The sequence below is a fragment of the Canis lupus genome, chromosome 18 (genome assembly GCF_011100685.1).
Source record: "Canis lupus familiaris isolate Mischka breed German Shepherd chromosome 18, alternate assembly UU_Cfam_GSD_1.0, whole genome shotgun sequence".
Lineage (NCBI taxonomy): Eukaryota > Metazoa > Chordata > Mammalia > Carnivora > Canidae > Canis > Canis lupus.
The window spans coordinates 26,137,972-26,165,094 of record NC_049239.1 but is presented as its reverse complement, the minus strand read 5'-3'; the positions used below and the strand labels follow the sequence as shown (position 1 = coordinate 26,165,094).

General features: G+C 67.0%; 4 protein-coding genes across 7 annotated transcripts; 3 read left to right on the top strand and 1 right to left on the bottom strand.

Moving 5' to 3' along the window:
• Positions 1–805: 805 nt before the first annotated feature.
• On the top strand, positions 806–5,196 carry SLC25A22 (solute carrier family 25 member 22). 2 transcript variants are annotated; one of them, XM_038562975.1, is made up of 9 exons: positions 806–918; positions 1,024–1,149; positions 1,406–1,461; positions 2,133–2,223; positions 2,717–2,835; positions 2,933–3,098; positions 3,196–3,350; positions 3,443–3,518; positions 3,599–5,196. In XM_038562975.1, exons 1-9 carry the CDS (start codon positions 899–901, stop codon positions 3,750–3,752), a joined length of 963 nt encoding a protein of 320 aa, XP_038418903.1. In that variant the 5' UTR covers positions 806–898; the 3' UTR covers positions 3,753–5,196. The 2 variants fall into 2 exon arrangements, with proteins under 2 accessions (XP_038418903.1, XP_038418902.1); XM_038562974.1 differs by having other exon boundaries at positions 2,648–2,835.
• Positions 5,197–5,505: 309 nt separating this feature from the next.
• On the top strand, positions 5,506–8,320 carry CEND1 (cell cycle exit and neuronal differentiation 1). Of its 3 annotated transcripts, none has more exons than XM_038562971.1 (2): positions 5,506–5,643; positions 6,910–8,320. In XM_038562971.1, exon 2 carries the CDS (start codon positions 7,003–7,005, stop codon positions 7,450–7,452), a length of 450 nt encoding a protein of 149 aa, XP_038418899.1. In that variant the 5' UTR covers positions 5,506–5,643; positions 6,910–7,002; the 3' UTR covers positions 7,453–8,320. The 3 variants fall into 3 exon arrangements, with proteins under 3 accessions (XP_038418899.1, XP_038418901.1, XP_038418900.1); XM_038562973.1 differs by lacking the exon at positions 5,506–5,643 and adding an exon at positions 5,848–5,991; XM_038562972.1 differs by lacking the exon at positions 5,506–5,643 and adding an exon at positions 5,855–6,002.
• A 2,646-nt stretch (positions 8,321–10,966) lies between these two features.
• Positions 10,967–18,402, top strand: GATD1 (Parkinson disease 7 domain containing 1). Its single transcript, NM_001114640.1, has 10 exons — positions 10,967–10,988; positions 12,534–12,618; positions 13,821–13,929; positions 14,348–14,453; positions 14,745–14,852; positions 15,329–15,423; positions 15,858–15,951; positions 16,040–16,151; positions 16,247–16,505; positions 18,110–18,402. The coding sequence occupies exons 1-9, from the start codon at positions 10,967–10,969 to the stop codon at positions 16,251–16,253; spliced, it is 738 nt and encodes a 245-aa protein (NP_001108112.1). The 3' UTR covers positions 16,254–16,505; positions 18,110–18,402.
• On the bottom strand, positions 17,996–25,904 carry TALDO1 (transaldolase 1). The gene is made up of 8 exons (XM_038562970.1): positions 25,745–25,904; positions 22,272–22,395; positions 20,937–21,044; positions 20,661–20,792; positions 18,871–19,046; positions 18,570–18,767; positions 18,321–18,466; positions 17,996–18,184 (listed from the first exon to the last, which is right to left on the bottom strand). The coding sequence occupies exons 1-8, from the start codon at positions 25,839–25,841 to the stop codon at positions 18,152–18,154; spliced, it is 1,014 nt and encodes a 337-aa protein (XP_038418898.1). The 5' UTR covers positions 25,842–25,904; the 3' UTR covers positions 17,996–18,151.
• Between the last annotated feature and the right edge of the window lie 1,219 nt (positions 25,905–27,123).

Genomic DNA, 27,123 nt, shown 5'->3' with positions numbered 1-27,123 from the left:
GTGGGGGTGGGCGGGTGAGCCAGCTGGGGGGGCCGCGGCGAGGCAGCCGGGGTGGGGGGTGGGGGGGCCGGGAGTCAGCTGGGGGGGCGTGGGGGGGGCCGGGGGAGCCAGACGGGGGGTGGGGAGGCCAGGGGGAGCCAGGTGGGGGGGTGGGGAGGCAGCCGGGGCGTGGGGGGGGTGGGGAGGCTCCAGGGCCCCGGGAGGCCCCCGGCGGGGTCCCCGAGGCCAGCTCCGCTCCCCTCCCCTGCCCTGTCCCTAGGGCGGGGGCTCCCCGGGGTGGAGGGGTCAGGCGCAGGGAGCTCGGTGGGCGGCCCCTGCCCCGGGCCCACGCACCCCGAGCTCACAGGGGACCTGGGCCGGGGGCGCTGAGATTCCTGGGCGCGCTGCATTGGAGGCGGGCGCGGGGCGGGGCGCGGGGCGCCGGGCGCGTGCGCCTCTCCCCGGGGGGCCTGCCTGGGGCCCGGCGGCTGGGGCTCCTCTGGGCTGCGCGGAGCCGGGGGCGGGGGGGGGCTCCGGCCCCCGCAGCCTCGGTCCTGAAGAGGGCGGGCGCCGGGCGCGGCTGCCGGGGTGGGGGCCGCCGCCAGATGCCGGGTGGCGCCCGAGTCCCCGGAGGCGCCTGGCCCTTTAAGGCAGAGAGCGCTCCTGCGCGCGGCCCGTGTGCGCATGAGTGTGTGCGAGCGTGAGTGTGAGTGTGAGTGTGCGGGCGGAGGCGGCGCGGCGGGCCTGCGGGGGACCAGGTGGCCGTGCGGGGGCGCGGGGGGCTCGGGGCGCCCGCCCTGCCCGCTGACGCGCTCGGCCCCCCCAGGACGGCAGCGGCGGCCCCGAGCTCCGGGCCCCAGGACCGCCCCGCGCCGCCGCCTCGCCCGCGCCGCCCGGGCCACCGGGAGCGCCCACTCCCATGGCCGAGCAGCAGATCAGGTGAGGGGGCCGCGCGCCCGCCCCGCCCCGCCCCGCCCTCCTCCGCGCCCCTGCACCCCCCGCGCCCCCCGCCCCCGCCGCCCGCGCTGACCCTGCCTCCCTCAGCCTGCCGGCCAAGCTCCTCAATGGCGGCATCGCGGGGCTCATCGGCGTCACCTGCGTGTTCCCCATCGACCTGGCCAAGACGCGGCTGCAGAACCAGCAGAACGGCCAGCGCCTGTACAGCAGCATGTGAGCCCGCGGCGGGGCGGGCGGGGAGGCCGGCGGGGGCTCCCCGGGGTCAGGGTGCGCGCCCGCGCGCGCTCGGCTCGGCTCACCCTCCTCCTCCCCCCTCCTTCTCCTTCCCCTCCTCCCCCCCTCCTCCCCCCTCCTCCCCCCTCCTCCTCTCCTCCTCCGCTCCTCCTCCTCCCCCCTCCTCCACCCCCCCTCCTCCCCCCTCCCCCCTCCTCCCCCTCCTCCCCCTCCCCCTCCCCCTCCCCGGCCGCAGGTCCGACTGCCTCATCAAGACCATCCGCTCCGAGGGCTACTTCGGCATGTACCGCGGTGAGGCCGGGGTCAGGGCAGCCACCGAGGCCGGTGCGCCAGGGAGGCGGGGGGCAGAGCCAGGCAGGGTGGCCCGCTGGGGCCTGTGCGAGTGTGGACGGACCAAGGGGCCTGGGTGCCGGGAGGGCCACGCGGCCTGGCCTCCGTGGGGAGGGGAAGCTCTCAGCGCCCTCCCAGGGCACCCCCTGCCCTCGGGGCAGGTGGGCCTCTGCCCGCCCTTGCTGGAGCCCCGCAGGAGGAGGCCTCACCGCAAAGCTGCTTAGGAGACAATCCCCAGGCCTGGCTCTGCCCAGACCCTGAGCGGAGGCCCGCCACTGCCTCCCGGGCTCTGGCTCACCCAGGCCTGTGTCCTCCCCTGGGGCTCCTGCGCACACCCACAGCCCCCACCCAGTGGGAGCACCCGCTGACCTCTGCTCCCCCCCCCACCCCGGAGGTGCTCCTCGGGGAGGCCAGAGCGGGAAGATCACACAGGCAGGGTGAATGGAGCGCCAGGCGGAGGCACTGCCCCTGTCCCTGCCCGGTCCTGCCCGCCTGGCACCAATGTGGGTGAGAGGGCAGGACGGGGAGCCAAGGAGTGACTGGGGTGAGGCTTTGCCAGCTGGGAGGCTGGTGCTGGCTCAGAGCCTCCTCCGCTCTGGCCACCGACCTGCCTGCGTCCCCCGTGCCCGCAGGAGCCGCTGTGAACCTGACCCTTGTCACCCCAGAGAAGGCCATCAAGCTGGCAGCCAATGACTTCTTCCGATACCAGCTCTCCAAGGACGGGTGAGGGGTGCGGGCCAAGGTTGTGAGGGGGAGGGGTCCGCAGCCACAGAGCGCTCTGCCTGCCGACCCATCCCCCCTGCCTCCTGCACTCGGACTAAGGGATGCTGAGTCAGTGGTGCTTAGGCCCCAGCCACGTGCACCAGCCCCTGGAGGGTGGGATGTGGGGGGCCTGACCCGCTTTCCCTGTTACCCGAGGCCCGGGCCACAAGGCTGGCCCTTTGGGGACATGAGGCCCCTGGTCTCTCCACTGCTCTTTGCCTGAGAACGGCCCTTCCACCTTTCCCAGGCCCCATCAGTGGGGCCATCTGTCCCCTGGGCTCGGTGCCCACTGCTGGAGGGCCGGAGGGGAAGTCTGAGGCTGGCGGGTCCTGTACCCCTCCAGGGCCTCATCTGCCCCTGCCACCCCATTCCCCTTCACGCCCAGGGCAGCCAGCAGCCCCCTGAGCGGCGGGGCTTCCGCTTCCGCAGCTCGGCCCCCACCCCTTCCCCGCAGGCAGAAGCTGACCTTGTTTAAGGAGATGCTGGCTGGCTGTGGGGCCGGCACCTGCCAGGTGATCGTGACCACCCCCATGGAGATGCTGAAGATCCAGCTTCAGGACGCAGGCCGCATTGGTGAGGGGGGGAGGGCAGGGTCTCAGCTGGAGCCCCATCCCCGCGGGGAGGTGGAGATGCAGAGGAAGAGCCAGCAGGCCCTGCCTTCTCTCCCCAGCTGCCCAGAAGAAGATTCAGGCCCAGCTATCTGCCCAAGGGGGCGCCCAGCCCGCCATGGAGGCCCCGGCCGCCCCCCGGCCCACAGCTACCCAGCTAACCCGGGACCTGCTTCGGAGCCGGGGCATTGCCGGCCTCTACAAGGGCCTGGGGGCCACGCTGCTCAGGTGGCAGGCCGGCGAGGGTCTGGGGGCGGGGAGGCCTGCCCACCGCCCACCGCTAGGGCACAGCTAGGTGACCAGCGGCCCTCTCTTCCCCACCCAGGGACGTCCCCTTCTCCATCGTCTACTTCCCCCTCTTTGCCAACCTGAACCAGCTGGGCCGTCCCGCATCTGGGGAGAAGTCTCCCTTCTATGTGTCCTTCTTGGCTGGCTGTGTGGCTGGGAGCGCGGCCGCCGTGGCCGTCAACCCCTGTGACGGTCAGTGCCTGGCACTGCGTGGGGGGCTGGAGGTGGAGGCTCAGGCGTGGGGTGGAGGTGGGCCGCGCGCTGACCCGCACACCCCCCTGCAGTGGTGAAGACGAGGCTCCAGTCGCTGCAGCGCGGTGTCAACGAGGACACGTACACGGGGTTCCTGGACTGCGCCAGGTGGGGAGGCCCGGGGGCGGGGGCCGGGCCGGGGCTGGGGCTGGTTGGGGCCAGCAGTCCTGACCACCGTCTCCCCACAGGAAGATCCTGAGGCACGAGGGCCCCGCGGCTTTCCTGAAGGGCGCCTACTGCCGCGCCCTGGTCATCGCGCCGCTATTCGGCATCGCTCAAGTGGTCTACTTCCTGGGCATCGCCGAGAGCCTGCTGGGGCTGCTGCCTGGGCCCCAGCTCTGAGCCCAGCGGCCACCCACGCCCTCCAGCCCAGCGGGACCAGAGTGGGGGCCGGAGCCCAGTGGCCGCCCAGGACTGAGCAGAGGAAGTCTCTCCCCAGCCTTTCCACGCGGGTGGGGGGAAGCGGAGGAAGGGAGCAGGGTCCACATGGGTGGTGCACCCGGGCCCCTGAGGGGCCCTGCCTGTGCCACCACTGGGAGCAATGTCTTATTTATGTAGAAAATGCAGAAACCTTTACATTCCTGGAGCCAGCCCCGCCACGGCTCCGCCCCGGCCTGAACAGCCCCAGGGACAGAGCTGGTCTCTGGGCTGGGGCCCCCAGGCCTGGGCTGAGCCAGCGGACCCTACACTCCAGTCTACCAGCTCTCGTCCCCGAGGCTTGGCCCCTAGTCCACAAAGGGGGCCCTGCACAAACCTATTTATTGCCGAGCACAAGTGCTCTGTCCATCCCTGTGTCCATCCGTCCAGCCTCTCCCTGCCGCTGCCCCTCTCACCTTGGCCAGCCTTGCGGGAGGATTGGGGTCTCCAGCCCCCCATTATTGAGCCAGGAGTCCGAGCGGGGGGTCACACTGAGGTCTGACCCCTCCAGGCAAGCCCCCCCCCTCCGTGGGATCCAGCATCCCTCCTGGTGGGCCTCTACCCCCGCCGCAGGCTAGGGACCCGTAGCGTGTGAGGTCTGTGTGCATGTGTAAATGTCTGGGGAGCAGGTTGTGTCCAGCAACCCTCAACTGACCTGGCCCTTCAGAGGTGGGGCTGTGTGCGGTGGGGGGGCACTGCTGGCCTTACCCACACAGCGGGCAATGTGTGTGTGTTTGTGCTGTGTGCGCCCTAGGCTCCCCTCTGACCCCATCCAGGAACTTATTTTTCCAGCCTGGTTCTTGCTGCACCTTGGCAGACCCCTCTCCTGAGACCCCCTGACCTTGGGTCCAGGATTGGCCAGTAGGGAGGGCAGGCATGAGGACCAGTATGGAGCCTGGGGGTACCTACCCCCTCCGCCCTGCCAGGGCCCACCGTACTCTCTGGGCCTCTGCAGAAGGGCTCTGACCACACTCCGTAAACTCTGCCCTCCCTCCCGGGACCCGCCCTCGTTTGTGGATGTTGTGAGCCAAAGCAGGCCTGCCCCCTGCCCCCTGCCCCCTGCCCCCCAACCCCCCACCCCCACCCCAGGCCACGTGATTGTATCGGTGATTGATCCTGATGTGCTGGTGCTGTGTACCCCACCTGGGCTCCGTCCTCCTCGGAGGCCCCTTCCGGTGACACTACCTGGGGCTCGGGCCCGGCCCCGCAGTTCACGGTTGTTCCTGGGAGCGTCCTCTCCCACCACATCTGTACCTTGGAAGCTGCTGCTGCTGCTTACAGAATTATATTTTTTCTTTTGAAGAGTTTTAAGAAGTTGTAACTTTTTGTGTCTTGTCTTGTGAGAAGATAAATAAATATTCTAAGTAGATGGCGTCTCTCTGAGATCCACTGGGGGCAGGGGTGGGGTGGGGTGGGGGTGCTCCTCGGAACCGGCTCCCTGCCCTGCTCGCCGACCTCCGTCCATCCACCCGCGGACCCGCCCCGACCTGGGGGAGGGCCTGGGCCCCCCGATCCCCTCGGCGGCGGGATCGGAGGTGCGGGACGGCGGCCCCCTTCCCACCCCCCCCAACGCAACCGTCCTGGGGCCCCACAGCGGAGCTGGGCCGGGCCCGGCGTTCCCGCCAGCCGGGGGCGCCGTGGAGGCCGAGGGGGCGGGGCCTGCGGCGATGCGGCCCCGCCCCCTCGGGCTGCGGCGCCCAGAGCAGTGCACTGTGGGAAACTCCCAGTCCCCGCAGCCGCAGCCGCAGCCGCAGCCGCCGCCGCCCTGGTCCCGGAGAGCGCGCCGCGCCGAGGACCGAGCGCCGGGAGCAGCAGCGTAAGGCCTTGGGGCTCCGGGGCCCGGGGCGCGGGCTGCGACGGGGCGGCCTCGCGGGGCGAGTGGGCAGCTCCCGCCTTGAAGGTCACGGGGGGCGCCTGGCGGGCCCCGCTCTCTCCGGCCCCGCGGCTCCTGGGAGGGGGAGGGGGCACTGGCTGACGTCAGCGCGAACCAAAAATAACGGGGGGCTGCGGGGGGCGCAGACCACCCGCCCTTGGCGAACTCGGCGCCCCGCAGCTGGGCGCCCATCCCGAGCGGCAGGGGTCGAGGGGCCGCCCGGGCTCCCCGGGAAGCGGGGCAGCACCTGGGCTGCTCGCTGGGACACCCTCATCACGCAGCGACCTACAGGTGACCTTCAGGTGTGGTCAGGGTGCCTGACCTGGGTGGAAAACCTGGGCCTCGGCTTCCCAGGTGGGCTCCCTGCCCCCAGTGGGGGGGCTTCTAATCCTCCCTGAGGAGGAGCAGACAGGGGGCGTCCAGATCTTCCGGGAGAGATGGCTCAGGCCCAGCCGGTACCCCCAGTTCCCCCAGCACCCCCCAATGGAACACAGGATCTGGGCCCGGCCTTTCCCATAGCCTGGAGCCCCCATCCTCTGCCCGGGGCCAGGTTTGAGGGTGCTGGGGCTGACGGACATGGCCTGTGTCCACCCAGGCTCACACCAGGGGCCCCCCCCATAGGCTCAGGAAGGACTCCCTGCCCTTGAACGGCAGCAGGCAAGGCGGGTCTTGGGGGTAGGTCCCTGGAGCTGGGGAGGGGCAGGGCCTGTCCCTGCCTGCCCGCCTAGCTTCTCCAGCCGCGGGGCGACACCTCAGGTGTGCTGTATCCCAGTTCTGGCAGCGAGGGCCTGTTCCCACCCCCTGGCACCAGCGAGCCCAGCCTGGGTTCCTGCCCTGGCACCGCACGGCTGCCACGCCCTCCGCTGACCACATGCCTCCTCAGGACCACATACCCTCCCCCCTCGGCCCCCCTTCCCCCGGCCAGATGGAAATTGCACACGTAGGAGCAGGACCGTTTTGCAGATGGCTGGTCTCATCCCGTCCCCCAGTCTGCTTGGGGCAAGCAGGCTCTTCCTGTGCGGTTGGAGGGGCTTCTTGGGGAGCGGTCGGTCGGGGACAGACGGAGAACAGGCCCTGCAAGAAGAGCGCCCTGAGCGAGGTCTCCTGGGGCTGTCCAGAGACCTGGGCGGGGCCTCTGTGGGGACAAGATGGTAGGGGCCACCAGGAGGGCTGAGTCTCTTGCCCCGGCCTGACTGTGTCTCTCTCCAGGCCTAGATAATGCCCAGGGGTGAGCTGTCCTGAGCCGCTGTGTTCCAGCTACCTGTCCACGCACACCCCACGCAGCCTGCAGCTCCTCCTACCATGGAGTCCCGGGGGAAGCCGACCAGCAGCCCCAAGCCCGACACCAAGGCCCCCCAGGCTGCTGCTGAGCCCAGAGCCCCGCCAGCTGCAGATGGGAAAGCCCCCTCCGCTAAGCCCGGGAAGAAGGAGGCCCAAGCAGAGAAGCAAGAGCCTGCGGCGGCCCCCACCCCACCAACTGCCAAGAAGACCCCAGCCAAGGCTGACCCCACCCTCCTCAATAACCACAGCAACCTGAAGCCGGCCCCGGCAGCCCCCAGCAGCCCCGAAGCCACCCCCGAGCCCAAGGGCCCCGGGGACGGGGCCGAGGAGGAGGAAGCCCCCAGCGGTGGCCCCGGGGGCCGAGGCCCTTGCCCCTTTGAGAACTTGACGCCCTTGCTGGTGGCGGGGGGTGTGGCCGTGGCAGCCATGGCACTAATCCTAGGTGTGGCCTTCCTGGCCCGGAAAAAATGATGGCCGGTGCCCAGGTGGGGGCAGAGCCACTCTGTACAGACCTCAGGAGCGTAGTGCATGCCCAGCTCACGCAGCTACTAGACGTCCCTACCTGTGTAACACATATATGCGCAGCCCCCACACACGCGCAGGCACCGACACGGACCGGCCCCTGCAATGGAAAGCAAGCCCCCTCGAGGCCCCCAGCACTTCCCCTCCCCGTCCCGGGCAGACGTCCCTGCTGGGGCCGTGGTCCGGGGGCGGTGGGGGCAGCGGCCCTCCGGTGCAGCCTGCCCGCCCGCCAGCCGCAGCCGTGTCCCCCCTGGACACACTCCCGAGCGCCCGCCGGCCCCGAGAGAGGCCCCGGTGGTCCTGTGCGCTCCCTGGCAGCGGGGTGCGGACGGGTCCCCAGGGCACAGGCCTAGCCCGTGTGGGGACATTAAAGGGTATGGCTGTTTCACTCTCCCCATTTCTGCTCTTTGTTTGTAGCTGGGCCGGGCCGGGGGTCCACGTGTGTACGCCCGGCGCCAGGCGACTGAGCCAAGGCCACGCAGCGGCCGAGCTTCTGTGCCCCCCCGCCCATCGCCTGTGCCCCAGCCAGGCCCAGCTTGTGCCCCGGGGGGCAGCGGAGGGCTGCCCAGCCCAGCCCCCCGCCCCACTGCACCCTTTGAGTCTCACTAGCGTATACATGCAATAACCCGTAGAGTAGAGCTGCTTGGAGGGGGCCCGGCACCCATGGGCACCAGCCCGCTGGGCCTGCAGGGACACTGCGCCGTGCAGCCCTCGGTGCGGTGGCAGCGGGCGCGGGCACGGGGGGAGCCTGGCCAGCCGGCCGCTGAGACCCCGGGCCTGAGCGCAGGCCGAGTCTGAAATAAACTATGTTGTGTAACGGCCGGGCTGGTGTCCTCGCCTGCTCGGGGCTGGGAGAGCAGGGCCCACGCGAGGCCGGGCCCCCGCCGCCCCGCCAGGCTTCCAGGGAGGAACAGGGAGCCTGGGCCCTGACCCTAGGTGGACTCCCAGCCCCAGGCCTGGGCCACCCCGCAGGGCTGGACTTGGTGGGCGCACGGGGCACCTCGCTCCCGGGCTCAGGTCTCCGGCCTGCGGGTGTCTCTCCACTCCCTGCCGTGAGTGCCCCATCTGTGGGGCCCAGACCAGACTGGGGAGGCGGGCTTTCCTCCTCCACGGCCCACAGCTGCCCGAGCCCTCCCCAGCTGAGGACTTCAGCTGTGGGCAAGCGGGAGGCGCTTGGCGGGGGGCAAGGCCCCGTGGGGCTGCCATGTCGGGGGCACGCCCTTCTCTTCTCTTCCTGGTATCCACCTCCCTGAGTGGCACTCCCCAGCCGTGTCCCCACACAGCAGGCCCAGGCAGGTCTGGAGAACCACTTAGAGCAAAAACATGCCGAGCGGCCCTGAAGTCCCAGCCCAGGGACGCCCTCCAGACCCCACCCACAGCCACCTGCCAGAGCCAGGCCCACGGGGCGGGGGGCCGTGGAGCAGGGCAGTGGCCCTGAAGTCCAGCATCCGGCCCGCCTGCCCCGCTGCACCAGGGCCACCCCTCGGGCTCGTCGGGTCACCTGCCACCCTTGGCTGTCCACTCCCTCTCCCCATCTCCCCATTCTGTGGCTTATGCTCTAAACCCGAACAGGCTCCCCTGATGTTCTCGAGAACGTGTGCAGGGCGCAGAGCTCCGCCATCTCCGCCTAGAAGTCCCGCCGCCGCCTGCCGCCCTCGTCGGTCCCCCGGGGGCCAAGCTTGTTTCCAAGGCTTTGCAACTCAAGATATGATCGTGATGCCACGTGGGCCCCGTGTCTGGGGTGGGATGCGTGCACCGCATGCAGACCTCTGTCGTGGTCAAATCCGCAGAACCCTCCCCAGCCCGGCTGAATCGAGCACACAGCTTGGGCATTAGGCACGTGTGTTGCTGCGCGAGGTCCAGAGAGCTAGGGACTCGCGTGGGGCAATCCTGCGGCGTCCAGGTCTGGCCCACGTCCTCCAGGCCCGTCCACGGTGCGGCGGGGGTCAAAACACCCTTCCTGGGCTGAGCCACATTGTGAAGTTGCACCACCTATGGATCCCGTGTCCACTTGGCCCGCAGACCCCTTCCGGCCGCAGGGGACACCGCTGTGAAGGCGGGCGCACACGTGTCCCCACCGCCCTGTGGCCCCATCCACGCAAATGCACCAGCTGCGGGCCGGCCGCGAGGGACGCGGGCAGGGTGACACACCACGCTGGCCCGTGCAGGGGAGGCAAAGGCCCCTTCCTGTTGCTTCTGTTTGCTTCCATCTAATGTGCTGCTTTTCACGAAGTTCTCGGCCGCGTGGGTCTTGCCTCGGGTGATTTTTCCCGTTGGTGCATCTGTTCCTGCAGAGGGAAGGCCACCTCCCCCGGACTCGGAGGCCCTCTCCGTGTTTTGCACACCACGTCTTGTCGCAGCTCAGGTACCCTCACTCTGTGGCGGGCCGGTGGCTCGTCTCCTGAGCCGGAGGTCCTAAGGGCCCAGTTAATCACACGTCACTGCTGCTCCCTTTTCCGTTTACGCCTTGCGATCTCGGGTGGAAGGAACCACTCTCCTGTTCCAGGCTGACCTCCTTGGCATCTACTCACGTTTAGTAAATGTGCTTTCTTTTATTTTTTATTTTTTTTTTTTAAAGATTTTATTTATTTATTCATGATAGTCACAGAGGAGAGAGAGAGAGAGGCAGAGACACAGGCAGAGAGAGAAGCAGGCTCCATGCACCGGGAGCCCGACGTGGGATTCGATCCCGGGTCTCCAGGATCGCGCCCTGGGCCAAAGGCAGGCGCCAAACCGCTGCGCCACCCAGGGATCCCCGCTTTCTTTTATTTTTTTAAGATTTTATTTATTTATTCATAGGAGACACACACAGAGAGAAGCAGAGACCCAAGCAGAGGGAGAAGCAGGCTCCCTGTGGGGGGCCTGATGTGGGACTCGATCCCGGGACCCCGGGGTCACACCCTGAGCCGAAGGCAGATGTTCAACCACCAGGTGCCTGGGAAGGTTCCCGGCATGGCTCCCCCTCACCCATCCCTGCTCCATCTGGGGCCATTTCCAGAGACAGGAATGAAACCACAGGACCTTCCGACCGCAGCACGTGTTTCGGGGTCCCTGACCCGAAGCATAACCCCAGGTTCACAGGCACCACTCCCGCCCCCGCAGAGCCCTGTGCCCAGCCCAACCTTACCTGGCCCACCTGGGTGATGAGGTGCCGGGCAGCTGGTCGACGATGCCCCAGGACGCCATGCCCACGAGCCCCAGAGCTCAGGACCTCAGCCGTGACCCCCTTCCCCCAGGAGGCCTGGACCCTCCCCAGGAGTCAGTCATCCAGACCCAGGCCACTGGCTGCAGAGCCGTCTATCCCCTGAAGCCCCGGAGGGAAGCGCTGACTGCCAGTTGCTCCCCTGCAGCAGCCCATGCCACCCAGGGCTAGGCGTACCCCTCGACACCTGCCGGGGGCCAGGGGGCCTCAGGGTCTCGGGGCTGACCCTCTAGAATGGGAACCCACTCAGGAAGCGGGAAGATGAGCCAGTGTGACCAGATAGGTACAGAGGGCAACACCCCCAAGGTCACCCGGGGGGACCCCTGCCTAACCCCAGTCACCATGACCTCTGGTGGCCTCTGGCATTGTGCTGTGCAAGTCCCTGCTGTCCACGGGGACCTACGCAGGCAGGACTGCGCCACACCCAGAGTAAGGCTTCTGGTTGCAAGGCCCCACGTCACCACACCTGTCCCCAGGCACGCTGCCCACTCCAACCCCCAAAGCCACAAGGGACCCAGACCCTTACATTTGCCAGGGCTGGGAGCTGCTGACACACCCAAACACGCTGGCTCGTGCACTAGGGCAACAGCTGCCCTCAGGCTTAGGTGCACATGGGGGACCTGGCCCAGGGATCTACTGCCCCTGCTTGGGCGGGCAGGTCCCCCCGTCAGGCACCCCGCAAGGACCCAAGGGTACAGTGGGGTGTGCACCGCCTGTGAGCATGGGTGTGCCCTCGTGCATGCACGCTGCGCAGTGTCATAGGCCGGCTCCCTCTTTCGTCCTCTTAGTGACAGAGGACCGGCCTGGCACCTCCAGCCCCCGGGCCCCACGCATGGGCACCTGGGGGCCTCCCTACACCCAGCACGCTCTCGTGTGCCTCGGCCTAGCTGGGCTCTGACCTTGGGCCCGTGGTCTAATCCAGTCTCTCCCACACACACACGGCTCCTGTCCCCTGTCCAAGGCCCTGCCAGTGCCAGGAGCCGCTAGCTCCTGCTTCGCTCAAGACAGGAGGGCCCTGCGGGGTTGAGGGCAGGCAGAGGACAGAGCATTGGGTGCAGGGTGCCCGGGACCAGCACCTTGGCCTCGCCTCCACCCTTTGGGCACTTGTGCCCCATGCCAAAGGCTCCCTAGTCAGAGCAGAGGCTGGCAGGACACCAAGGGAACCTACGGCCTGCTCCCCCACCCTGGAAGCCGGGGGTCCTGGAAGGTGCCCTGTGGGGGCCAGGGGCAGGGCGGTCCCTCTACCACCAGCTGGCACCCAAGGCCCCTCCTGGCCTCCCATGCCTCTAGCCCAGGACTTGGCACCCACCCGTCAGCGGGGACCCACATGCCTACCCACCCGACTGCTCCATCAGTGGAGACACTGCTCCAAATGTGGCACCTCCCAACACCCCGGTTTCCTGACCAGACTCAGCACCTGGAATCCCCTCAGAAAGTGATACCCCCATTCCTCCAGGGACTCAGCTGAGCCTCAGCGACCCGGATGCCCTGCCTCCCCACAACCACCCTGACCACACTGAACCCATCCTGTCCTCCCCCTCCCTGTGGAGACACCACAGCCACCCCCTGGCCCCACTTTCCCGCCTGCCCTGGCCCCGGCCTGGCCCCACACTCCTGCCCCTGCACGCCCACCTGCCCCGGGGCCCCGGCCTGGCCCCACACTCCCGCCCCCACTCTCCAGCGTGCAGTCCTGGCTCCCCGCTGTGCTCCCCGTCCGTGGGGGTCGCGCCCTCCCCCCGCGCTCAGCGGCTCCCCTGCCGTCCGTCACCTTCGCGAGCCCACGCCCCAGGTGCCCCTCCCCCCCCCCGGCCACCCCCCCACTCCGCAGGCGCGCTGCCCCGGGCCGAGCGGGTCACCACCTGCAGGGAGGCGCCCGCGACCACGACGCGTGGACCCTCGCGCGCGGGCATGCGGTCCTGTCCCTGATTCGCGCTCCCGCCGAGGGCCGAGCCCCGCCCCGCCCCGCCCCGCCCCGCCCCGCACCGCCCGCACCCCGGGGCGCCCCCGGACGTCCACCCAGCGGGGCCCGCGACGCCGCGGCGGCGAAGCCGGCCCTGAGCCGGGCGGGGGGCGGAGGCGGGCAGGAGGCGGGGCGGCGCATGCGCCCGAGGGCGCTGAGGCTCCGCCCCCGGGCGCGCGGCACGTGACCACCCGAGCCGCCCCGCGCACGCGCAGACGGCGCCGGGCGGGCGGAGCCATGGCGTCCGAGCGGCTCCCGGGCCGGCCCGCCTGTCTTCTGGTGGCCAGCGGCGCCGCCGAGGGTGAGGTCCGGGCTCCTGCGGGGGGACGCGGGCCCCGGGGGCTCCGTGCGCCTCCAGCCGCCCGGGGTTCCGAGGAGCCGGCGGGACCCGGGCCTTGGGGCAGGTGCGCCACGAGCCTGGCCCCCGTGCCCGCCTGTGCCGGCCGCGCGTACCCCGCAGGCGGAGGGGAGGGATGGGGGGAGGGAGAAGGAGGGGGCGGGGAGGGAGGGGGACGGGGGGCAGGGGTCGAGGAGGAGGGAGGGAAGGGGGCGGGGGGCGGGTGGGGGCAGGGCCGGGGGGCAGGGGGTCCCTGTGCCGAGCCCCGGGGCCCCAAGCGCTGTGTGCACCGGGGGCTGGGGGAGCCTGGGGGCCGCGGGGCACCCCGGGCGGAGGGGGCGAGGCCGTGAGCAAAGACCTGACCGCAGACCCACGCAGAGCCGGGGGTGACTCGGTGCCCTGGGAGTGATGCCCAAGAACAGGTGCGGGTGGGGTGAGCGGCAGGGCCCAGGGTGGGGGGATGCGGCTAGGAAGCCCCTGGGCCTGAAGTGAGCGGAAGATGGCTGCGAGCCGCCCTGGGGTGCGGGCAGGGCCCGGAGCCCGTGAGCAGAGGCCAGGTGTCCGTGGGGGTCGGGATGCGCCCGAGCCGACCGCGCCGCACAGCCCCACCTGGGGCCGGTCCCTGGCTGAATGCTGGGGGCGGACCTTGCACTTGGTTTGGCCTGGGGGGCCGGGGGAGTGTTGGAGGCCGGGCTGGGGAGAGAGCCCCCCTGGGCTGGGGCGCGGGGGCGAGGTCGGGCCCCAGGACACGCAGGGTGTCAGGGCAGGCTGGCGGCTGCCGCGGGGCCTGCTGTGCCCTCCTGCCCCTCCTGCCGCAGGCCCAGTGGCCCCAGCTGTGTTCGCCTCACAGGTGTGTCCGCCCCGTCCTTTCTGCACTGCTTCACGCTGGCCAGCGCCGCTTTCAACCTGCAGGTGGCCACCCCTGGGGTGAGTCCGGTTGACCGAGGAGTCCCTGCTTTTTGGGGGCGAGGCTGGGAAGACGGCTGTCACTCCCCGGGAGGTGTCAGGGCTGAGGGTTAGGACCCCGGTGGCACCATGAGGCTGCACACACGAGCGAGGGTGGCACGGACCTTCCCCAGGGGACTCTCACCTGTTCTCTGGCGTGGGACTTGGGGGTCGTAGCAGCATGCTTGTCACTTTGCATGCTTCCCTTGTCATCCCCAGTGAGACACCTGCTGTCCCTTGGAGGTGGGAGACTGGGGGGGCAGCAGGGGCAGCAGAGCGGGGTGAGGGGGCTGGGCGGCTGGCTGCCTTCGTCCACGAGCTCTGGTCAGCATTTCGGGGCCCCGTCAGCACGGCAGTGGGGTGCCCACCACCAACCCGCGGCCTCTGGGTGCTCCTGCAGGGGAAGACCATGGACTTCGTGGACGTGAACGAGAGTAATGCCCGCTGGGTGCAGGACTTCCGCCTCAAGGCATATGCCAGCCCTGCCAAGCTGGAGTCCATTGATGGTGAGGGCCCCAGGATGTGGAGGCCTTGGGCTCTGGGGTGTGGCCCCCGAGTGCTCCCTCTGCTCCTGATGCACTCAGGGCTTGCCTGGAAGTGCCGGGCCTGTCCAGGCCCACGTACAGCCCCGAATCCAGGACCCACAGTTCTCCAGGAGAGCAGCTGCTGGCCCGGGGAGACACCCAAGAGTCCAGGACGGCTTGTGGGTCCCCGGCCTTAGCCCATGTGAGAAGTGATAGATGGTGGCATCGGGCTGGTCCCAGCCAGCGACCTCGCTCCCTGTCCTCTCCCCGCAGGTGCCCGGTACCATGCCCTCCTGATTCCCAGCTGCCCTGGGGCCCTGGCCGACCTGGCCAGCAGCGGGTCCCTGGCCCGCATCCTCCAGCACTTCCGCTCAGAGAGCAGTACGTGACCTGTGGGATGGGGCTGCGGGGCGGGCCTTGCAGGATCCTGAGAACTGGGGCTCCGCAGGGCACACACCGGTGCCTGTGTGCGCAGTGCCACCCCGTGTGCCCTCGCCTGGCCTCCAGGGGGCTGGGGGGGGGGGGCGTGCTGGCCTCACTCCTTGTGGGGTTCAAGGTTGACGCCTGCAGGGCCTGGGAGAAAGGCTGCCCTGTGAGGATGTGGCAGGCTGCCCAGGCCTGGTGTTGGGACGGGGACAGGATGCTTGCTAGGGACAGCGGGCCGTGACCGGGAGCTCCACACAGCGTCCTTTGTCAGGGCAGCAGGGTCCCCCGTTTCCAGCACGGCCTGGACAGAGAGGGATTGTTCACCCGCGCCCCCTCCCCGAGGGCAGTGGGCCGGGAGCCAGCGGGTGGGAGCAGAAGCGGACTGGGGAGGACTGGGGAGGAGCCGAGCCTCACCCCGCCCTTGCTCTCAGAGCCCATCTGCGCTGTGGGCCACGGCGTCGCCGCCCTCTGCTGCGCCACCAACGAGGACCGATCCTGGGTCTTCCAGGGCTACAGCGTCACTGGGGTGAGTGTGACCTGCCCATGTGCCCTCGGGAGGGGGTGAGGTCACTTGCCCAACCCCCCCCCCCCCCCGCTGCCCCCCAGGGCGGGCCGGCTCTGGATGTGGGAGGGAAGCACAGGGAGGGGCGGGGGCAACCTTGGTGTGTGGCTGGCCTCAGGTCGAGACACGGCTCTTCCAGGTCGAGGAAGCGGTGCTGCCCTCTGGGTGCGGGGCCCCGGGCGTAGGGAGGGTTGTAGGACAGCGACCCCGTGGGGCTGGTGGGGCAGCCTGGTGGGGGGGCGCCGGAGGGGCCGGGACGGCGGGGAGCGGGGGCTCAGCCTGAGACCACCTGTCCAGCTTGTTCACGGGCCCCGGGCCCTGGCACGGGTCACCTCGGCGCCCCCACCCCCTGGGGAGGCCGCGAGCCCTGACCTGGGGCGGGACCCCTCGCCCCGCAGCCCTCCGTGTACGAGCTCGTCAGGGCGCCCGGCTTCGCCCGCCTGTCCCTGGTCGTGGAGGACTTCGTGAAGGACGCAGGTGCCTGCTTCAGTGGTAAGCTGGGCAGCCTGGAGCTGGGGGGTCGTCAGGGTGTGCCCGGCCGCGGCCCCGCCTGAGGCCTGTGCCCCGTCACCTCCTGCAGCCAGTGAGCCTGACGCCGTGCACGTGGTGCTGGACCGCCACCTGGTCACCGGCCAGAACGCCAGCTCCACCGTCCCCGCCGTGCAGAACCTGCTCTTCCTCTGCGGCAGCCGGTGAGGGCAGGATGGGGACCCTGGGGGAGCCTGGGGGCCCTGGGCCGGCTTCTGCTTCCTGACTGGCCCTTCACCGGAACCCGGCCGTCCTGCAGGAAGTGACATGGCTTCCCGCTGAGCCGGCCGCCTGCTAGTGACGCCGCTGCCGCCCCCAGATGCCCAGATGCCCGCCAGCCTCTGCATTCCGCAGCCTCCCTGATGACCCTCAGGGCCCCCGGCCTGCCCCGTGGGACTGTTGGAGGCCCCCACGTGTCCGCCCTGAAGGCTGTCGACGCTGGGGGACGGGTCGGCCTCCCAGCCCCGGGACACATCCTTTCCTCGGCGAGGGGCCGTCAGGGGGTCTTGAGAGTCCAGGTGAGCTTAGCACGGGGAGCAAGTCCCAGTGAGCCGGCCATGGGGGTCGTGTTGTGGGGTCGTGGCCCCCTGGTCTTCCTGCACGCTGGGGGGTGGGTCCCTCACCCACACCTGCCCCATCAGCCAGACTGAGCGGCCCCAGGACCCTGTCTGGTACGGTGAGGACAGTGCCCCCTGCTGCCCCCATTCCTGTGGGTGCTGGGGGGCAGCGCTGCCCCAGGCTGGCGCTGGTGCTGGCACAGCGCTCATTGCTTGCCCAAGACCAGGGGGCGTTCTGTGGACTCAGTTCAGGCTCCAGCCCAGCCTGCTGCCCCCTGAAGGAGCTGCCCTGGTTGTCATCCTTGCTGGGCGTGTTGTGGGCGTGTCGTTTCAAAGTGTGACAGTGACACGTGGGGCCAGCGTGGACTGGATGTCGAGGGACGTGTTTGACAGGATCCACCCTGCTAAAGCTGGCTGGCCCGTGAAGCCAGACCTCTGTCCACCCACAATATCCAGGAAATCCAGAGTGGATGTCATGGGAGGGGGACAGGACGCCTCCTCTTGGTGACGGGAACCTGTTAAAGCTGGGCATCAGGGTGCCTGTGCAGCTCCACATTGGGGTGGTGGGTTTGTGTCCCACATGGGGTGTTGAGTTTACTTTAGAAAATAAAACTTTTTAAAGATTTTGAGAGAACGTGAGCAGGGGGTGAGGAAGAGGGAGAAGCAAGCTCCCCCCGAGCAGGGAGCCCGATGTGGGGCTCGATCCCAGGACTCTGGGGGGTCATGACCTGAGCCGAAGGCAGATGCTTAGGCAGCCCTGCCAAATAAACTCAATTTGGGTGTCTGCGGGGTCCATTTAAGTCACCACCTTGTACGTGTGGGTGGGACGGACCTCCAGGTCCTAGGGTGCAGCCTGCTGACCAGCTGGCCCCCCACCTGCCTGTGAGCTGCGGGCCGGGAACAGCCAGGGCACAAAGCCCTACCCGGTTCTCCTGGATGCCCGGCCGCCCCCTGCACACCCTGGGGTGGTGCTCAGCACAGGCTGGGCCTGCTGGGGGGCCGACTGCACCCACAGTGGGTCCTCTCCCCGGAGTCCGCCCCGGTACTGGGATACTCCTGCCCTCGGCGAGATGGTGCTCTGACCCCAGAGCCAATCCCAGCCCAGGCTGGGGGCCCTGGCTGCCCTGCAGTGGGACCCAGGGAGGCCTGCCTGGCATCCTCCACACCTGGAGGCCGACAGACGGTCCCCAGCACCGGTCTGCTCTGTTCCAGAACAGGCTGGCCCTGGGTAGCCTGGGGGCGGGGGTGGGTGCTAGAGGCAGACCACCATCACGGCCCCCAAGCCTTCCCAGCACAGCCAGGGCGCCCCAGGCCGTCCCCACATGGGGGCTGAGGGCTGGAGCCACTGGGCAGGCACCTGCGACGTCCAGGCCGCTGCCCAGCAGAGGCTGATGGCCCAGGGGAGGCGCGGTCACGGCCTGGGTCACCCTAGCCAGAGCCAGACGGGAACGTAGCACAAGAAAAGTGACTGCTTTAATCAGTTAGCAAAATTTCACATAGAATCTGATCCATCCCTGCCCCGATTGGTAGAAAATGCAGAATTCTCACAAGGCGCGTGCGCGCAGCCCCAATTCCACACAGGTCCGCAGTCCCGCTCGGCCACGGCGCTATTTTCCGTTCTCTGCACTGAACATGCGGTCCTAGAACACAAAGGTGACAGATGCGGGAACCGCGCACCAGCCCCTACCGGGGCCACAGCAGGCGGGGGACAGCAGCCCCGCCACGCGCCCAGGGGCGACCCCCAGAACCCTCGGGCCCTGCAGCCTGGGCGCTCACCATCAGCATGCGCTCGAGCTTCACGGCGTCGGCCGCAAACTTGCGGATGCCATCCGACAGTTTCTCCACGGCCATCTGGTCCTCGTTGTGCAGCCAGCGGAAGGCCTTTTCATCCAGGTGAATCTTCTCCAGGGCGCTGGCCTGGGCTGGGGGACCGGGCGCCTGAGCCTCCCTCGCCCCCCCACCCACCCCACGGGGCGCCCTGGGAGATGGGGGGGAGGCGGCCACCCCCGGGAGCTGAGGGCTTACCCGCCTTGGCCGACAGCACGGGGGTCAGCTGGCTGTGGTCCTTGAGCAGCTCCCCCAGCAGCTTGGGCGAGATGGTGAGAAAGTCGCAGCCTGCCAGCGCTTTGATCTCGCCCGTGTTGCGGAAGGAGGCGCCCATGACGATGGTCTTGTAGTCAAACTTCTTGTAGTAGTTGTAGATCTTGGTGACGCTTTTCACTCCTGGGGCGACACACGGTGTTCGGGGTTCCTGCCCGGCTTCTGGGTCGGCAGCCACGGGGTTGCCCTCGGGGCTGCCGTCCCCCTGCTGTGCCGGGGTACTCACCGGGGTCCTCCAGGGGCTCGTAGGACTTCTTGTCCGTGTTGGCCACGTGCCAGTCGAGGATGCGACCCACGAAGGGGGAGATGAGTGTGACTCCCGCCTCGGCGCAGGCCACGGCCTGGGCGAAGGAGAAGAGCAGCGTCATGTTGCAGTGGATGCCGTGTCGCTCCTCCAGCTCCCTGAGGACACAGCGCAGGTGTGAGCGAGGCTGCGGGCTACACGGCGTTCCAAGAGCGTGGACGGGCCCTGGTCGGTCCGGGCCCGCTGGCCGTGCAGCCAGAACCGAGCTGTCCCCCGCAGCACAGGTGCTACGCTCGGCCCGGCGACAGTGACCACAGACCGCGGAGTCCCCTCTGACCACCCCGCTACCCCCAGGCAGGTTCACGGGGGCTTGCAGCCATGGCCACACTGTGCCGTTCCAGAAGCCCTGCTGCGGGGAATGGGGACCGGGGGGCACCCTGCCGGTGCCAGCCCTCCCAGGGCCCGTGTACCCGGGCCCCGGCAGCTGCACAGGGCTGACTGGACGGGAAGCAGCTGGGGCAACGCTCCGGGAGGGGCTTCCTCGCGAGTGGGAGGCGGAACATGGACGTGGGCCAGCAGCCCGGGAGTCCCCCAGGCTGAGACGGGGATGCCGCCCCACAAAGCCGCAGAAGCCACAGGACAGGTTAGCAGCAATACGGGCAACGCGGCTGTCCACGCAGAGCTCTGGTCTCTGGGCAGCCGCGAGCTCCGTGACCACCAGGCCGCTCGGCGCCACCACCAGGCAAGGACGTGTCCCCAGCCATCCTTCCTGCCCTGCACCACCTGGCAGCCAACGTGGGACGCTTCCTTAGCAAAGCTGCGCACCTGCTGACCCTGCTGCCGAGCGCTTGCAGCCTCACAAGCCGGTGACCGCGGCCCAGGAGCAGCTCGGACAGGTCCACCCCGCGCTGAACTGGCCTCAGCCTGAGGGACTGCTGGCAGCAGTGCCCGCAACCCTGGCATTCACCGCCCTCTGCAAGTTTCCATGGCGGGGCAGTGTCTTTTCAGCGGGCCTTTGCTACCCTGATTTCTCCACTCGGGGACTGAGGACACCGTGCCGGAGTGACGAGCGGCCGCAGGGCTCCAGGGAAGGGCGCCGGCCAGCCCGACGCGCTATCTCGGTGTCAGTAACAAGGTCTACGAGTCTCAAAAAGTTTTCCCCATCGCTGCTAACAAAAATAAGAACTACCCAAGTATTGGGAAGAGTGCGTACGGCTGCAGATGGCACGGCCGGGGACCCGGGAGCAGCTCCTCGGGCGGCCGAGCAGGAGGGACGGGCACAGCAGCCCCGCTCCCACAGATGCGCCCACGTGCCTGATGTTCACTGCAGCGCTCTCTGGGCCGACCCGGGGACGGGAACAGACACGTGTCCACTGAAATGTGAGTGGACACACAAAACAGGGTGCGGATGCAGCAGCACGTCAGCGTCAACAGGGACGCCACCTGGACACACAGCAGCACGTGTGCAAACCTCCTCACTGTGCCGAGGGAGGGGGCCCGAGCCAGGGCGAGGGTGAGGTGGGCCGAGTGGACGCACGGTGGGGGCGGAGAGGCTCGCTGACAGCCTTCAGGTGGCCGGGCCGGCCAAGAACACGGACGACCGCCTGTCCCTGCGCTCCCCACGGTGGGCCAATGACAGCTGGCTCTGCGCTCCCCACGGTGGTGAGCCAGCCCGACGCGGGCCTCTGCGCCGAGGGGGGAATGTGCCGCAGCCGCGCAGCCCCAGCCCCGGGACGGGAACCCCGACGGGCGGTCCCCACAGGGGTACTTACTTCCCAGCCTGAATGCCCTCCCAGGTGGACGAGAGCTTTATGAGGATGCGGTCCTTGCTGATCCCAGCTTCCTTGTAGAGCTCGATGAGCCGCCGCGCTCGGGCCACCATGGCGTCCTTGTCGAACGACAGCCTGTGCGAACAAGGGGCCGCGCCCGGCACGAACCCACCTCACACTCACACTCCTCCCCGGGTTCACGTGCAAACAGCAGCACCGGCCCGTTTCTCAGGGAGGAGACCGGCGCTCCACCTGCTGCTTCCGCCCCCACGTGCTTACCTGGCGTCCACTTCTGTGGACACACGCCCTGGAATCTTCTTTAATATTTCTGCTCCAAACAACACAAAAAGTTTATCGATAGCATTTTTAATCTGTTCCTCTTGCGACCTGAAATTCAAGGGAAAAAAACTAGGTCAAAAGCTTTTTGGTTTAAGCGCACAGGATTCCGCGGAACAAATTCATTCCTTAGCGGCAAATTCCTTTCCCTTCATCTTTTGTCCACACGGTAGAACACACAGAGCCTAAAATTCAGCATCTTAACCGCGCCCAGGAGTGCAGCTCAGGGCATTCAGGGACGCTGACAGTGTGCAGCCGTCCCACCATCCGTCTCCGGAACCTTTCATCATTCCAAACTGAATCCCTCCATGAGTGGCACTCGACAAACGTCATCCTTTCAATCCCTTGAAGCTGCCTGGGCCCTGGGCAGGTGGGTGAAGCGCCCCGAGGTATTCCACAATGGTCCCCCATCCGGGGCCCTCGCTAGCCTGGCACACAGGGGCGGGCTCCAGCCTGCGCGTCATGGGCAGGCGTCACTAAGGGCCACCACCCTGTCACCTGATGCCAAAAGCACCGAGGCCTTGCTGACGCCATGGGGCGCAAGATCAAGGGTCTGGAAGAGGTAAAGGGAACCGGCCGCTTGGGCTGTGTGCAGCGCGGGGCAGGTCCCGGCAGGCACACAGCCCCGTGGAGACCTAAAGTCATCAGGAAAAGGCACAGAGGGCGGGGAGGGCCGGTCTGTGGCTGTCTGGGGCAGGAGCAGGGCCGGACTGTGAATGGCCAGGAACATTCTAGACTCGATTGTGGTCGTGGCTGCACTGCTGAAAAAATTTACCAGAACAAACTGAACAGCACACTTGGCGAATCTCACTGCAGCAAAGCTGTTAGGAGATAATGAGATGACCACGAGCAGGTCGCTGGTTGCTGGCTCCTGGGCGATATCTTAGCTGGGGGGCGCTTACAGGGGTACATGCGCCTGCAAACCACATTCACTGAACTGGACACTTGCGAGGGCGCAGGTTGACTACATGCAAATAACACTTGGATAAAACTCGGGCAGTCCGGGTGGCTCAGCGGTTTAGCGCTGCCTCAGCCCAGGGCATGATCCTGGAGACCCGGGATCGAATCCCACGTCGGGCTCCCGGTGCATGGAGCCTGCTTCTCCCTCTGCCTGTGTCTCTGCTTCTGTCTCTGTCTGTCTCTCGATTAAATAAATAAAACCTTTAAAAAAAAAAAACTCAACAGGACGCCCCCAGCTCCCCTTCCTCGAGAACTGATGCGCGGCGAGGGAGATAACGCCCAGGGGCCAGGCTGGACCACCGGCCCGCCCCAGCTCACCCGCCCAGCCTCCTGCCGTAGGCGATGGCCTCCTCCACCAGCTCCTGGTAGGCAGGCATCTGCGCTGCAGCCAGGATCAGGGACGGGTTGGTGGTGGCATCCTGTGGCTTGTACTCGTCAATGGCTGGGGAAACAATTTTGGAAAGCAGGAGTAAGTGGAACGCTGCTTCTGCCCAGAAATCCTTGGAGAGTCCCCTGTGGGCCCTACACGCATGACAGAGCCAAGTACGCTTTCCAGCCAGCAGCAGCCACACTTCACACATATCTCCCCGTCCCAGAGGCTGTTTGCACAACACAACCGCCACCCAGATGCCGGCCAGAGGTCAGACACGCCCCGTGGGAGCAGACGTTCCCACCGTGGGGTGAGGCGGGCACACGGCCTCCTCCCATCTCAGCAACTCTCTCCTAGTGACCAGGCCGGCGAGGACAGGAAACCAGGGGAGCTCCACTCGCAGGCTTGCCGACCAGAGGCCGTCACAGCAGAGCCTGCCCATGGCCACTCACCCTCACCACTTCTCCAGACCAGGAGCTGGCTCAGTAAATCCATTTGGCAAATTCATATTTGCAAAGTATCTTTTGATAACAAAACTACAGTGACGGAGAACAGACAGGCGGCCGCCAAGAACAGGGAAGGGGGGTAGCTCTCGGGAGCACGAGGGACACCTCTGTCCTCGCTGTCCTGGTGGCTCCAAGAGTCTATACGAGTTGTAACACCACTGCAGGAAGTGCCACGCCCCACCCCCACTCAGGTTTCAAAATGGAGAATGGAGCCATGCCCGCAGCCCGTGAACACCCACTCAGGTTTTAAAATGGAGAACGGAGCCATGCCTGCAGCCCGTAAACAGTGTCCTGCTACGGCCACGTTCCCGGTTCCAACATCACACGGTCACGTACAACGTCACCATTGGGGGACAGCAGGAGAAGAGTCTGAAGTTTCCCTGCACCCCTCCCCATTCCTCATTCTCTCTTTTAAGTCCTTTCTATTAAAAAGGATTTATTTATTTGTTTGTTTATTTTAGATGGGGGAAGAGCAGAGGGAGAGAGAATCTCAAGCCGACTCCCTGCTGAGCGAGTTGCCTGATGTGAGGTTCATCCCAGGGCTCTGAGATCATGACCTGAGCCGAAATCAAAACTCCACCACTTAACCCACTGAGTCACCTAGGCGCCCTTTAGCTCAGTTCTTGATCTCAGGGTCAGGAGTTCAGGCCTCACACTGGGCGTGGAGCCTACAAGAAAAACAGCAAGCAAGCAAAGAAAGGAAGGAAAGAAAAAGAAAATGCTCTGGAGCAGTGTTTATGCAGGCACGTCAAAACTCATGGAGGAAGGCTCTGAATGGTGCCTTTTGTTACATAAAAATCAAACCTTGGGGGGGATCCCTGGATGGCTCAGTGGTTTAGCACCACCTTCGGACCCGGGGCGTGATCCTGGAGACCCCGATCGAGTCCCACGTCAGGCTTCCTGCATGGAGCCTGCTTCTCTGCCTGTGTCTCTGCTGTGTGCGCGCGCTCTCTCTCTCATGAATAAATAAATAAAATCTTTAAAAAAATAAAAGTAAATAAAAATCAGGCCTTGATAAGGTTGACTTTTGATAAACTTAACAAAACTAATACTCAACTGGTATCAACAGATGGGCTTCAGGATCCAGGAACCTTTAAATTTAATGTGAAGTGGGGGGTGGCATTGCTCTGGGGAGACTGTCCATGGCTTTGCTGATACTGTCCAAGTGACCTATGACTGACTTGCCAAAGGTAAGAGCCTTCAGTTCATAAAATGACCACAAAACCAAACGCTCAAGTTAACAACTATGCAATGTTTATGGGTGTATGCTAATTTTTTTTACAAAGTGCTAATATTCATTAAAAAATAAAAAACGGGGATCCCTGGGTGGCACAGTGGTTTGGCGCCTGCCTTTGGCCCAGGGCGCGATCCTGGAGACCCGGGATCGAATCCCATGTCAGGCTCCCGGTGCATGGAGCCTGCTTCTCCCTCTGCCTGTGTCTCTGCCTCTCTCTCTCTGTGACTATCATAAATAAAAATAAGTAAATAAAAAACGTGGGGGATCCCTGGGGGGCTCAGCGGTGGAGCATCTGCCTTTGGCCCAGGGATCGAGTCCCACGTCGGGCCACCTGCAGGGAGCCTGCTTCTCCCTCTGCCTGCGTCTCTGCCTCTCTCTGAGTCTTGGGGAAAAAAAATCTATCACTTACTAGTCTGCAAGAAACCTGTAATACTCCGTCACCTATATGGATACTGAGAAATAGGCTGAGACTCCTTTTCCAAGGGCATTTCCATATTCCATTATAACTGGGGCACATGAAACTTCCCCGGAAGCTCGTTAATGCTTGTTAATGGCCTTGTCTCGGAAGATCTGACCCTGGACAGATACAAGTGTCGGTCTTTGCGACAAGCACTACAGATGCCGTTAGTGCGCCTGTACGAGGACCACCGGGTTGATGGAAATCAACTCAGGAAGTCAACAGGAGGCAAATTAACATTCAAACTTCATTAACCGGGCAGCCCCGGTGGCGCAGCGGTTTGGCACCGCCTGCAGCCTGGGGCCTGATCCTGGAGAGTTGGGTTCGAGTCCCATGTCGGGCTCCCTGCATGGAGCCTGCTCTCCCTCTGCCTGTGTCTCTGCCTCTCTCTCTCTCTCTGTCTCTTATGAATAAATAAAATCTCAAAAAAAATAATAATAAAAATAAAAAACACCAGCACATAGGCTTAGAGATTTCTAAAAACGGGCGGGGGGGGGGGGGCGGGGGGGAGCAAGCCGGCCTCCAAGTCCCCTTCCTGGGGAGAAACCACAGGAAAGCATCCAGACCAAGGCTCCGTCAACCAAGCAAAGATGTTAAATGATTCTAAGCGTCAGGAAGAGGGAAAGGCGCGGAGGCGGGCGCTGCCCACTCGGCGGCCCGGGTCTGCAGGGCGCAGGGCGGGGCGGCGGGGCCGGGCTCCGTGGGTTCCGTGGGCTCCGTGGGTCCGGCCGAGCCAGGCCCCTCCGCGCCGGCCCCGCCCTCCGCGGGCTGGACGCTCCGCCGTCCTGCGGGCGCCGCCAAGGAGGAACTCGCCTGTTTCCCAAGCTGCCGTGAGCGGGCAGAAAAGGGAGGAAGTGGGCCCCGCGGCTCGCCCCGCCGCCGCCTCACTCTCACGCCGGCCCTGAAAATCCGGTTTGTTCAGCGCGGGGCCGACCGGGGCGGGCGGCGGCCGCAGCCACTCCGCTTCCCGCCGCGCCCCCCGGCACCCGAGGCGCGCGCAGCCCCTGCCTCCGGCCGCCCCCCGCGGACCTGCACCGGCCCCACTCCGCCGGGCGGGGCGGGCGCGCGGCCTGAGGCCCCTGAGGCCCCTGAGGCCCCTGCAGCCCCCGCGCCCCCGCGCCCCCGCCGCGACCCCGGGAGCCCCCGCCCTCCCCGCGCCCCGGCCCCGCCCCCACCCCCACCGGGCCCGCCCGCAGCCCGGACTGCCGCCGCGCGCCTCACCGTGGAAGTCGCCCGTGTCGGCCACCACGGTGGTGACCTGCTTGAGCTGGTCCAGCGCGCTCTCCATCCTCTGCCGCTTCACTGGCGACCCCGACATGGCGAAGCGGAGGCCGAACGCCGCGGCCCACAATGCCCCGCGCCGCCGCCGCGCCAGCCAATCCGGAAGCGGCGCGGGAAGGCGGGGCCACGGCACTTCCGCCCCGGGCCACGCCCCCGCCCCAGGCCACGCCCCCCGCCGCGACCGGGCCAATCAGAGGACGGCTGCCCTGGAGCCGCGCTCGCCCGGGAGCCCAGGGTCCTCAGACCGCGGCCGCTTCTCGGCACCGGCCGTGCGGCCCCCGGGGCGATGCGCCCCCGCCCCGAGCTGCGCGGCCCGCAGGGCGCTGTACCCCCCCAGGGCGGTGTACCCCCCGAGCAGTGCGGACCTCCCCAGGGTGCTGTATCCCCGGGGCGCTGTACCCCCTGAGCAGTGCGGACCTCCCCAGGGTGCTGTACCCCCGGGGCGCTGTACCCCCCCCAGCAGTGCGGGCCCCCCCCAGGGTGCTGTACCCCCCGAGCCGTGCGGCCCCCAGAGCAGTGCAACCCCCAGGGCGCTGTACCCCCCAGAATGCTGTACCCCTCAGAGCAGTGTGGGCCCCAGGGCAGTGTATCCCCCAGAGCTGTGTACCCCCCCAGCAGTGTGGCCGCTCCAAGCCGCGCACCCCCCTGCCAGAGTGATGGGACCCTGCAGTGATGCTCCCCAGCCACCTACCCCGACTTGGATCTCCGACGGGGCGCCCCATCACCTCCCGCTCCGGAAAAGGCAGAGGGGCCTGCAGGGAGGCCGGAGGCGGGCCCACCGAGGCCTTAAGGCAGATCCTGGGCAAGCAGATCCTCAGGCCGAACCTGGGCCATGACCCACTGTGTCCCACAGGAGCTGCCGGCGCGCCGCCCGCAGAACATGAGTCTGGGGGATGCAGGCTGCCCGCAGGGCATGTGCGCCACTGCAGGTGAGGTGGGCCTGAGTCCCTGCACCCAGGTCCTCATGGGGCTGCCGGCCCGGGACACACCCCTGCCCTCACCCCTGGCCTTGCCCTGGCCTCGGCCTCCATCCTACACTGGAACAAACACGCCCATCGCCTCGGAAGGAGCCGTCTGGAGATGGGCGCCCTGTGGTCTCATCTTCTGAACTGATCCAGGGCCACAGGATGGATCCCTTCCTTGCCGTCGACTCCAGGAATCTGTCCCAAATAAGGAACACTGAGTTCAGCAGTTGTCCCAAAAGCACTGCGTGCAAAATCCGCCCCAGGAAGCCGAACTGCTGGGTTTTACAGGCAATGTCCTGTTTAACTGGTGTCTAGTTCTTTATATGTTCTGGACCATGTTTTTTTGTCCAACGT

What these genes read in the sequence shown, in the direction of transcription:
- SLC25A22 (XM_038562974.1), top strand. Translation starts at nt 899, where the DNA reads ATGGCCGAGCAGCAGATCAG. An exon ending in TACCAGCTCTCCAAGGACGG is followed by an intron (nt 2,224 to 2,647) that starts GTGAGGGGTGCG and finishes CTTCACGCCCAG; the next exon opens with GGCAGCCAGCAGCCCCCTGA. An exon ending in TCAGGACGCAGGCCGCATTG is followed by an intron (nt 2,836 to 2,932) that starts GTGAGGGGGGGA and finishes TTCTCTCCCCAG; the next exon opens with CTGCCCAGAAGAAGATTCAG.
- CEND1 (XM_038562971.1), top strand. Translation starts at nt 7,003, where the DNA reads ATGGAGTCCCGGGGGAAGCCGACCAGCAGCCCCAAGCCCGACACCAAG.
- GATD1 (NM_001114640.1), top strand. Translation starts at nt 10,967, where the DNA reads ATGAGCCAGTGTGACCAGATAG. An exon ending in GAGCCAGTGTGACCAGATAG is followed by an intron (nt 10,989 to 12,533) that starts GTACAGAGGGCA and finishes CCCACTCCGCAG; the next exon opens with GCGCGCTGCCCCGGGCCGAG. An exon ending in CGCAGGTGCCTGCTTCAGTG is followed by an intron (nt 15,952 to 16,039) that starts GTAAGCTGGGCA and finishes CACCTCCTGCAG; the next exon opens with CCAGTGAGCCTGACGCCGTG.
- TALDO1 (XM_038562970.1), bottom strand. Translation starts at nt 25,841, where the DNA reads ATGTCGGGGTCGCCAGTGAAGCGGCAGAGGATGGAGAGCGCGCTGGAC. An exon ending in CGTGCTGTCGGCCAAGGCGG is followed by an intron (nt 18,467 to 18,569) that starts GTAAGCCCTCAG and finishes CCGGTCCCCCAG; the next exon opens with CCCAGGCCAGCGCCCTGGAG. An exon ending in AGCTCGAGCGCATGCTGATG is followed by an intron (nt 18,185 to 18,320) that starts GTGAGCGCCCAG and finishes TTTGTGTTCTAG; the next exon opens with GACCGCATGTTCAGTGCAGA.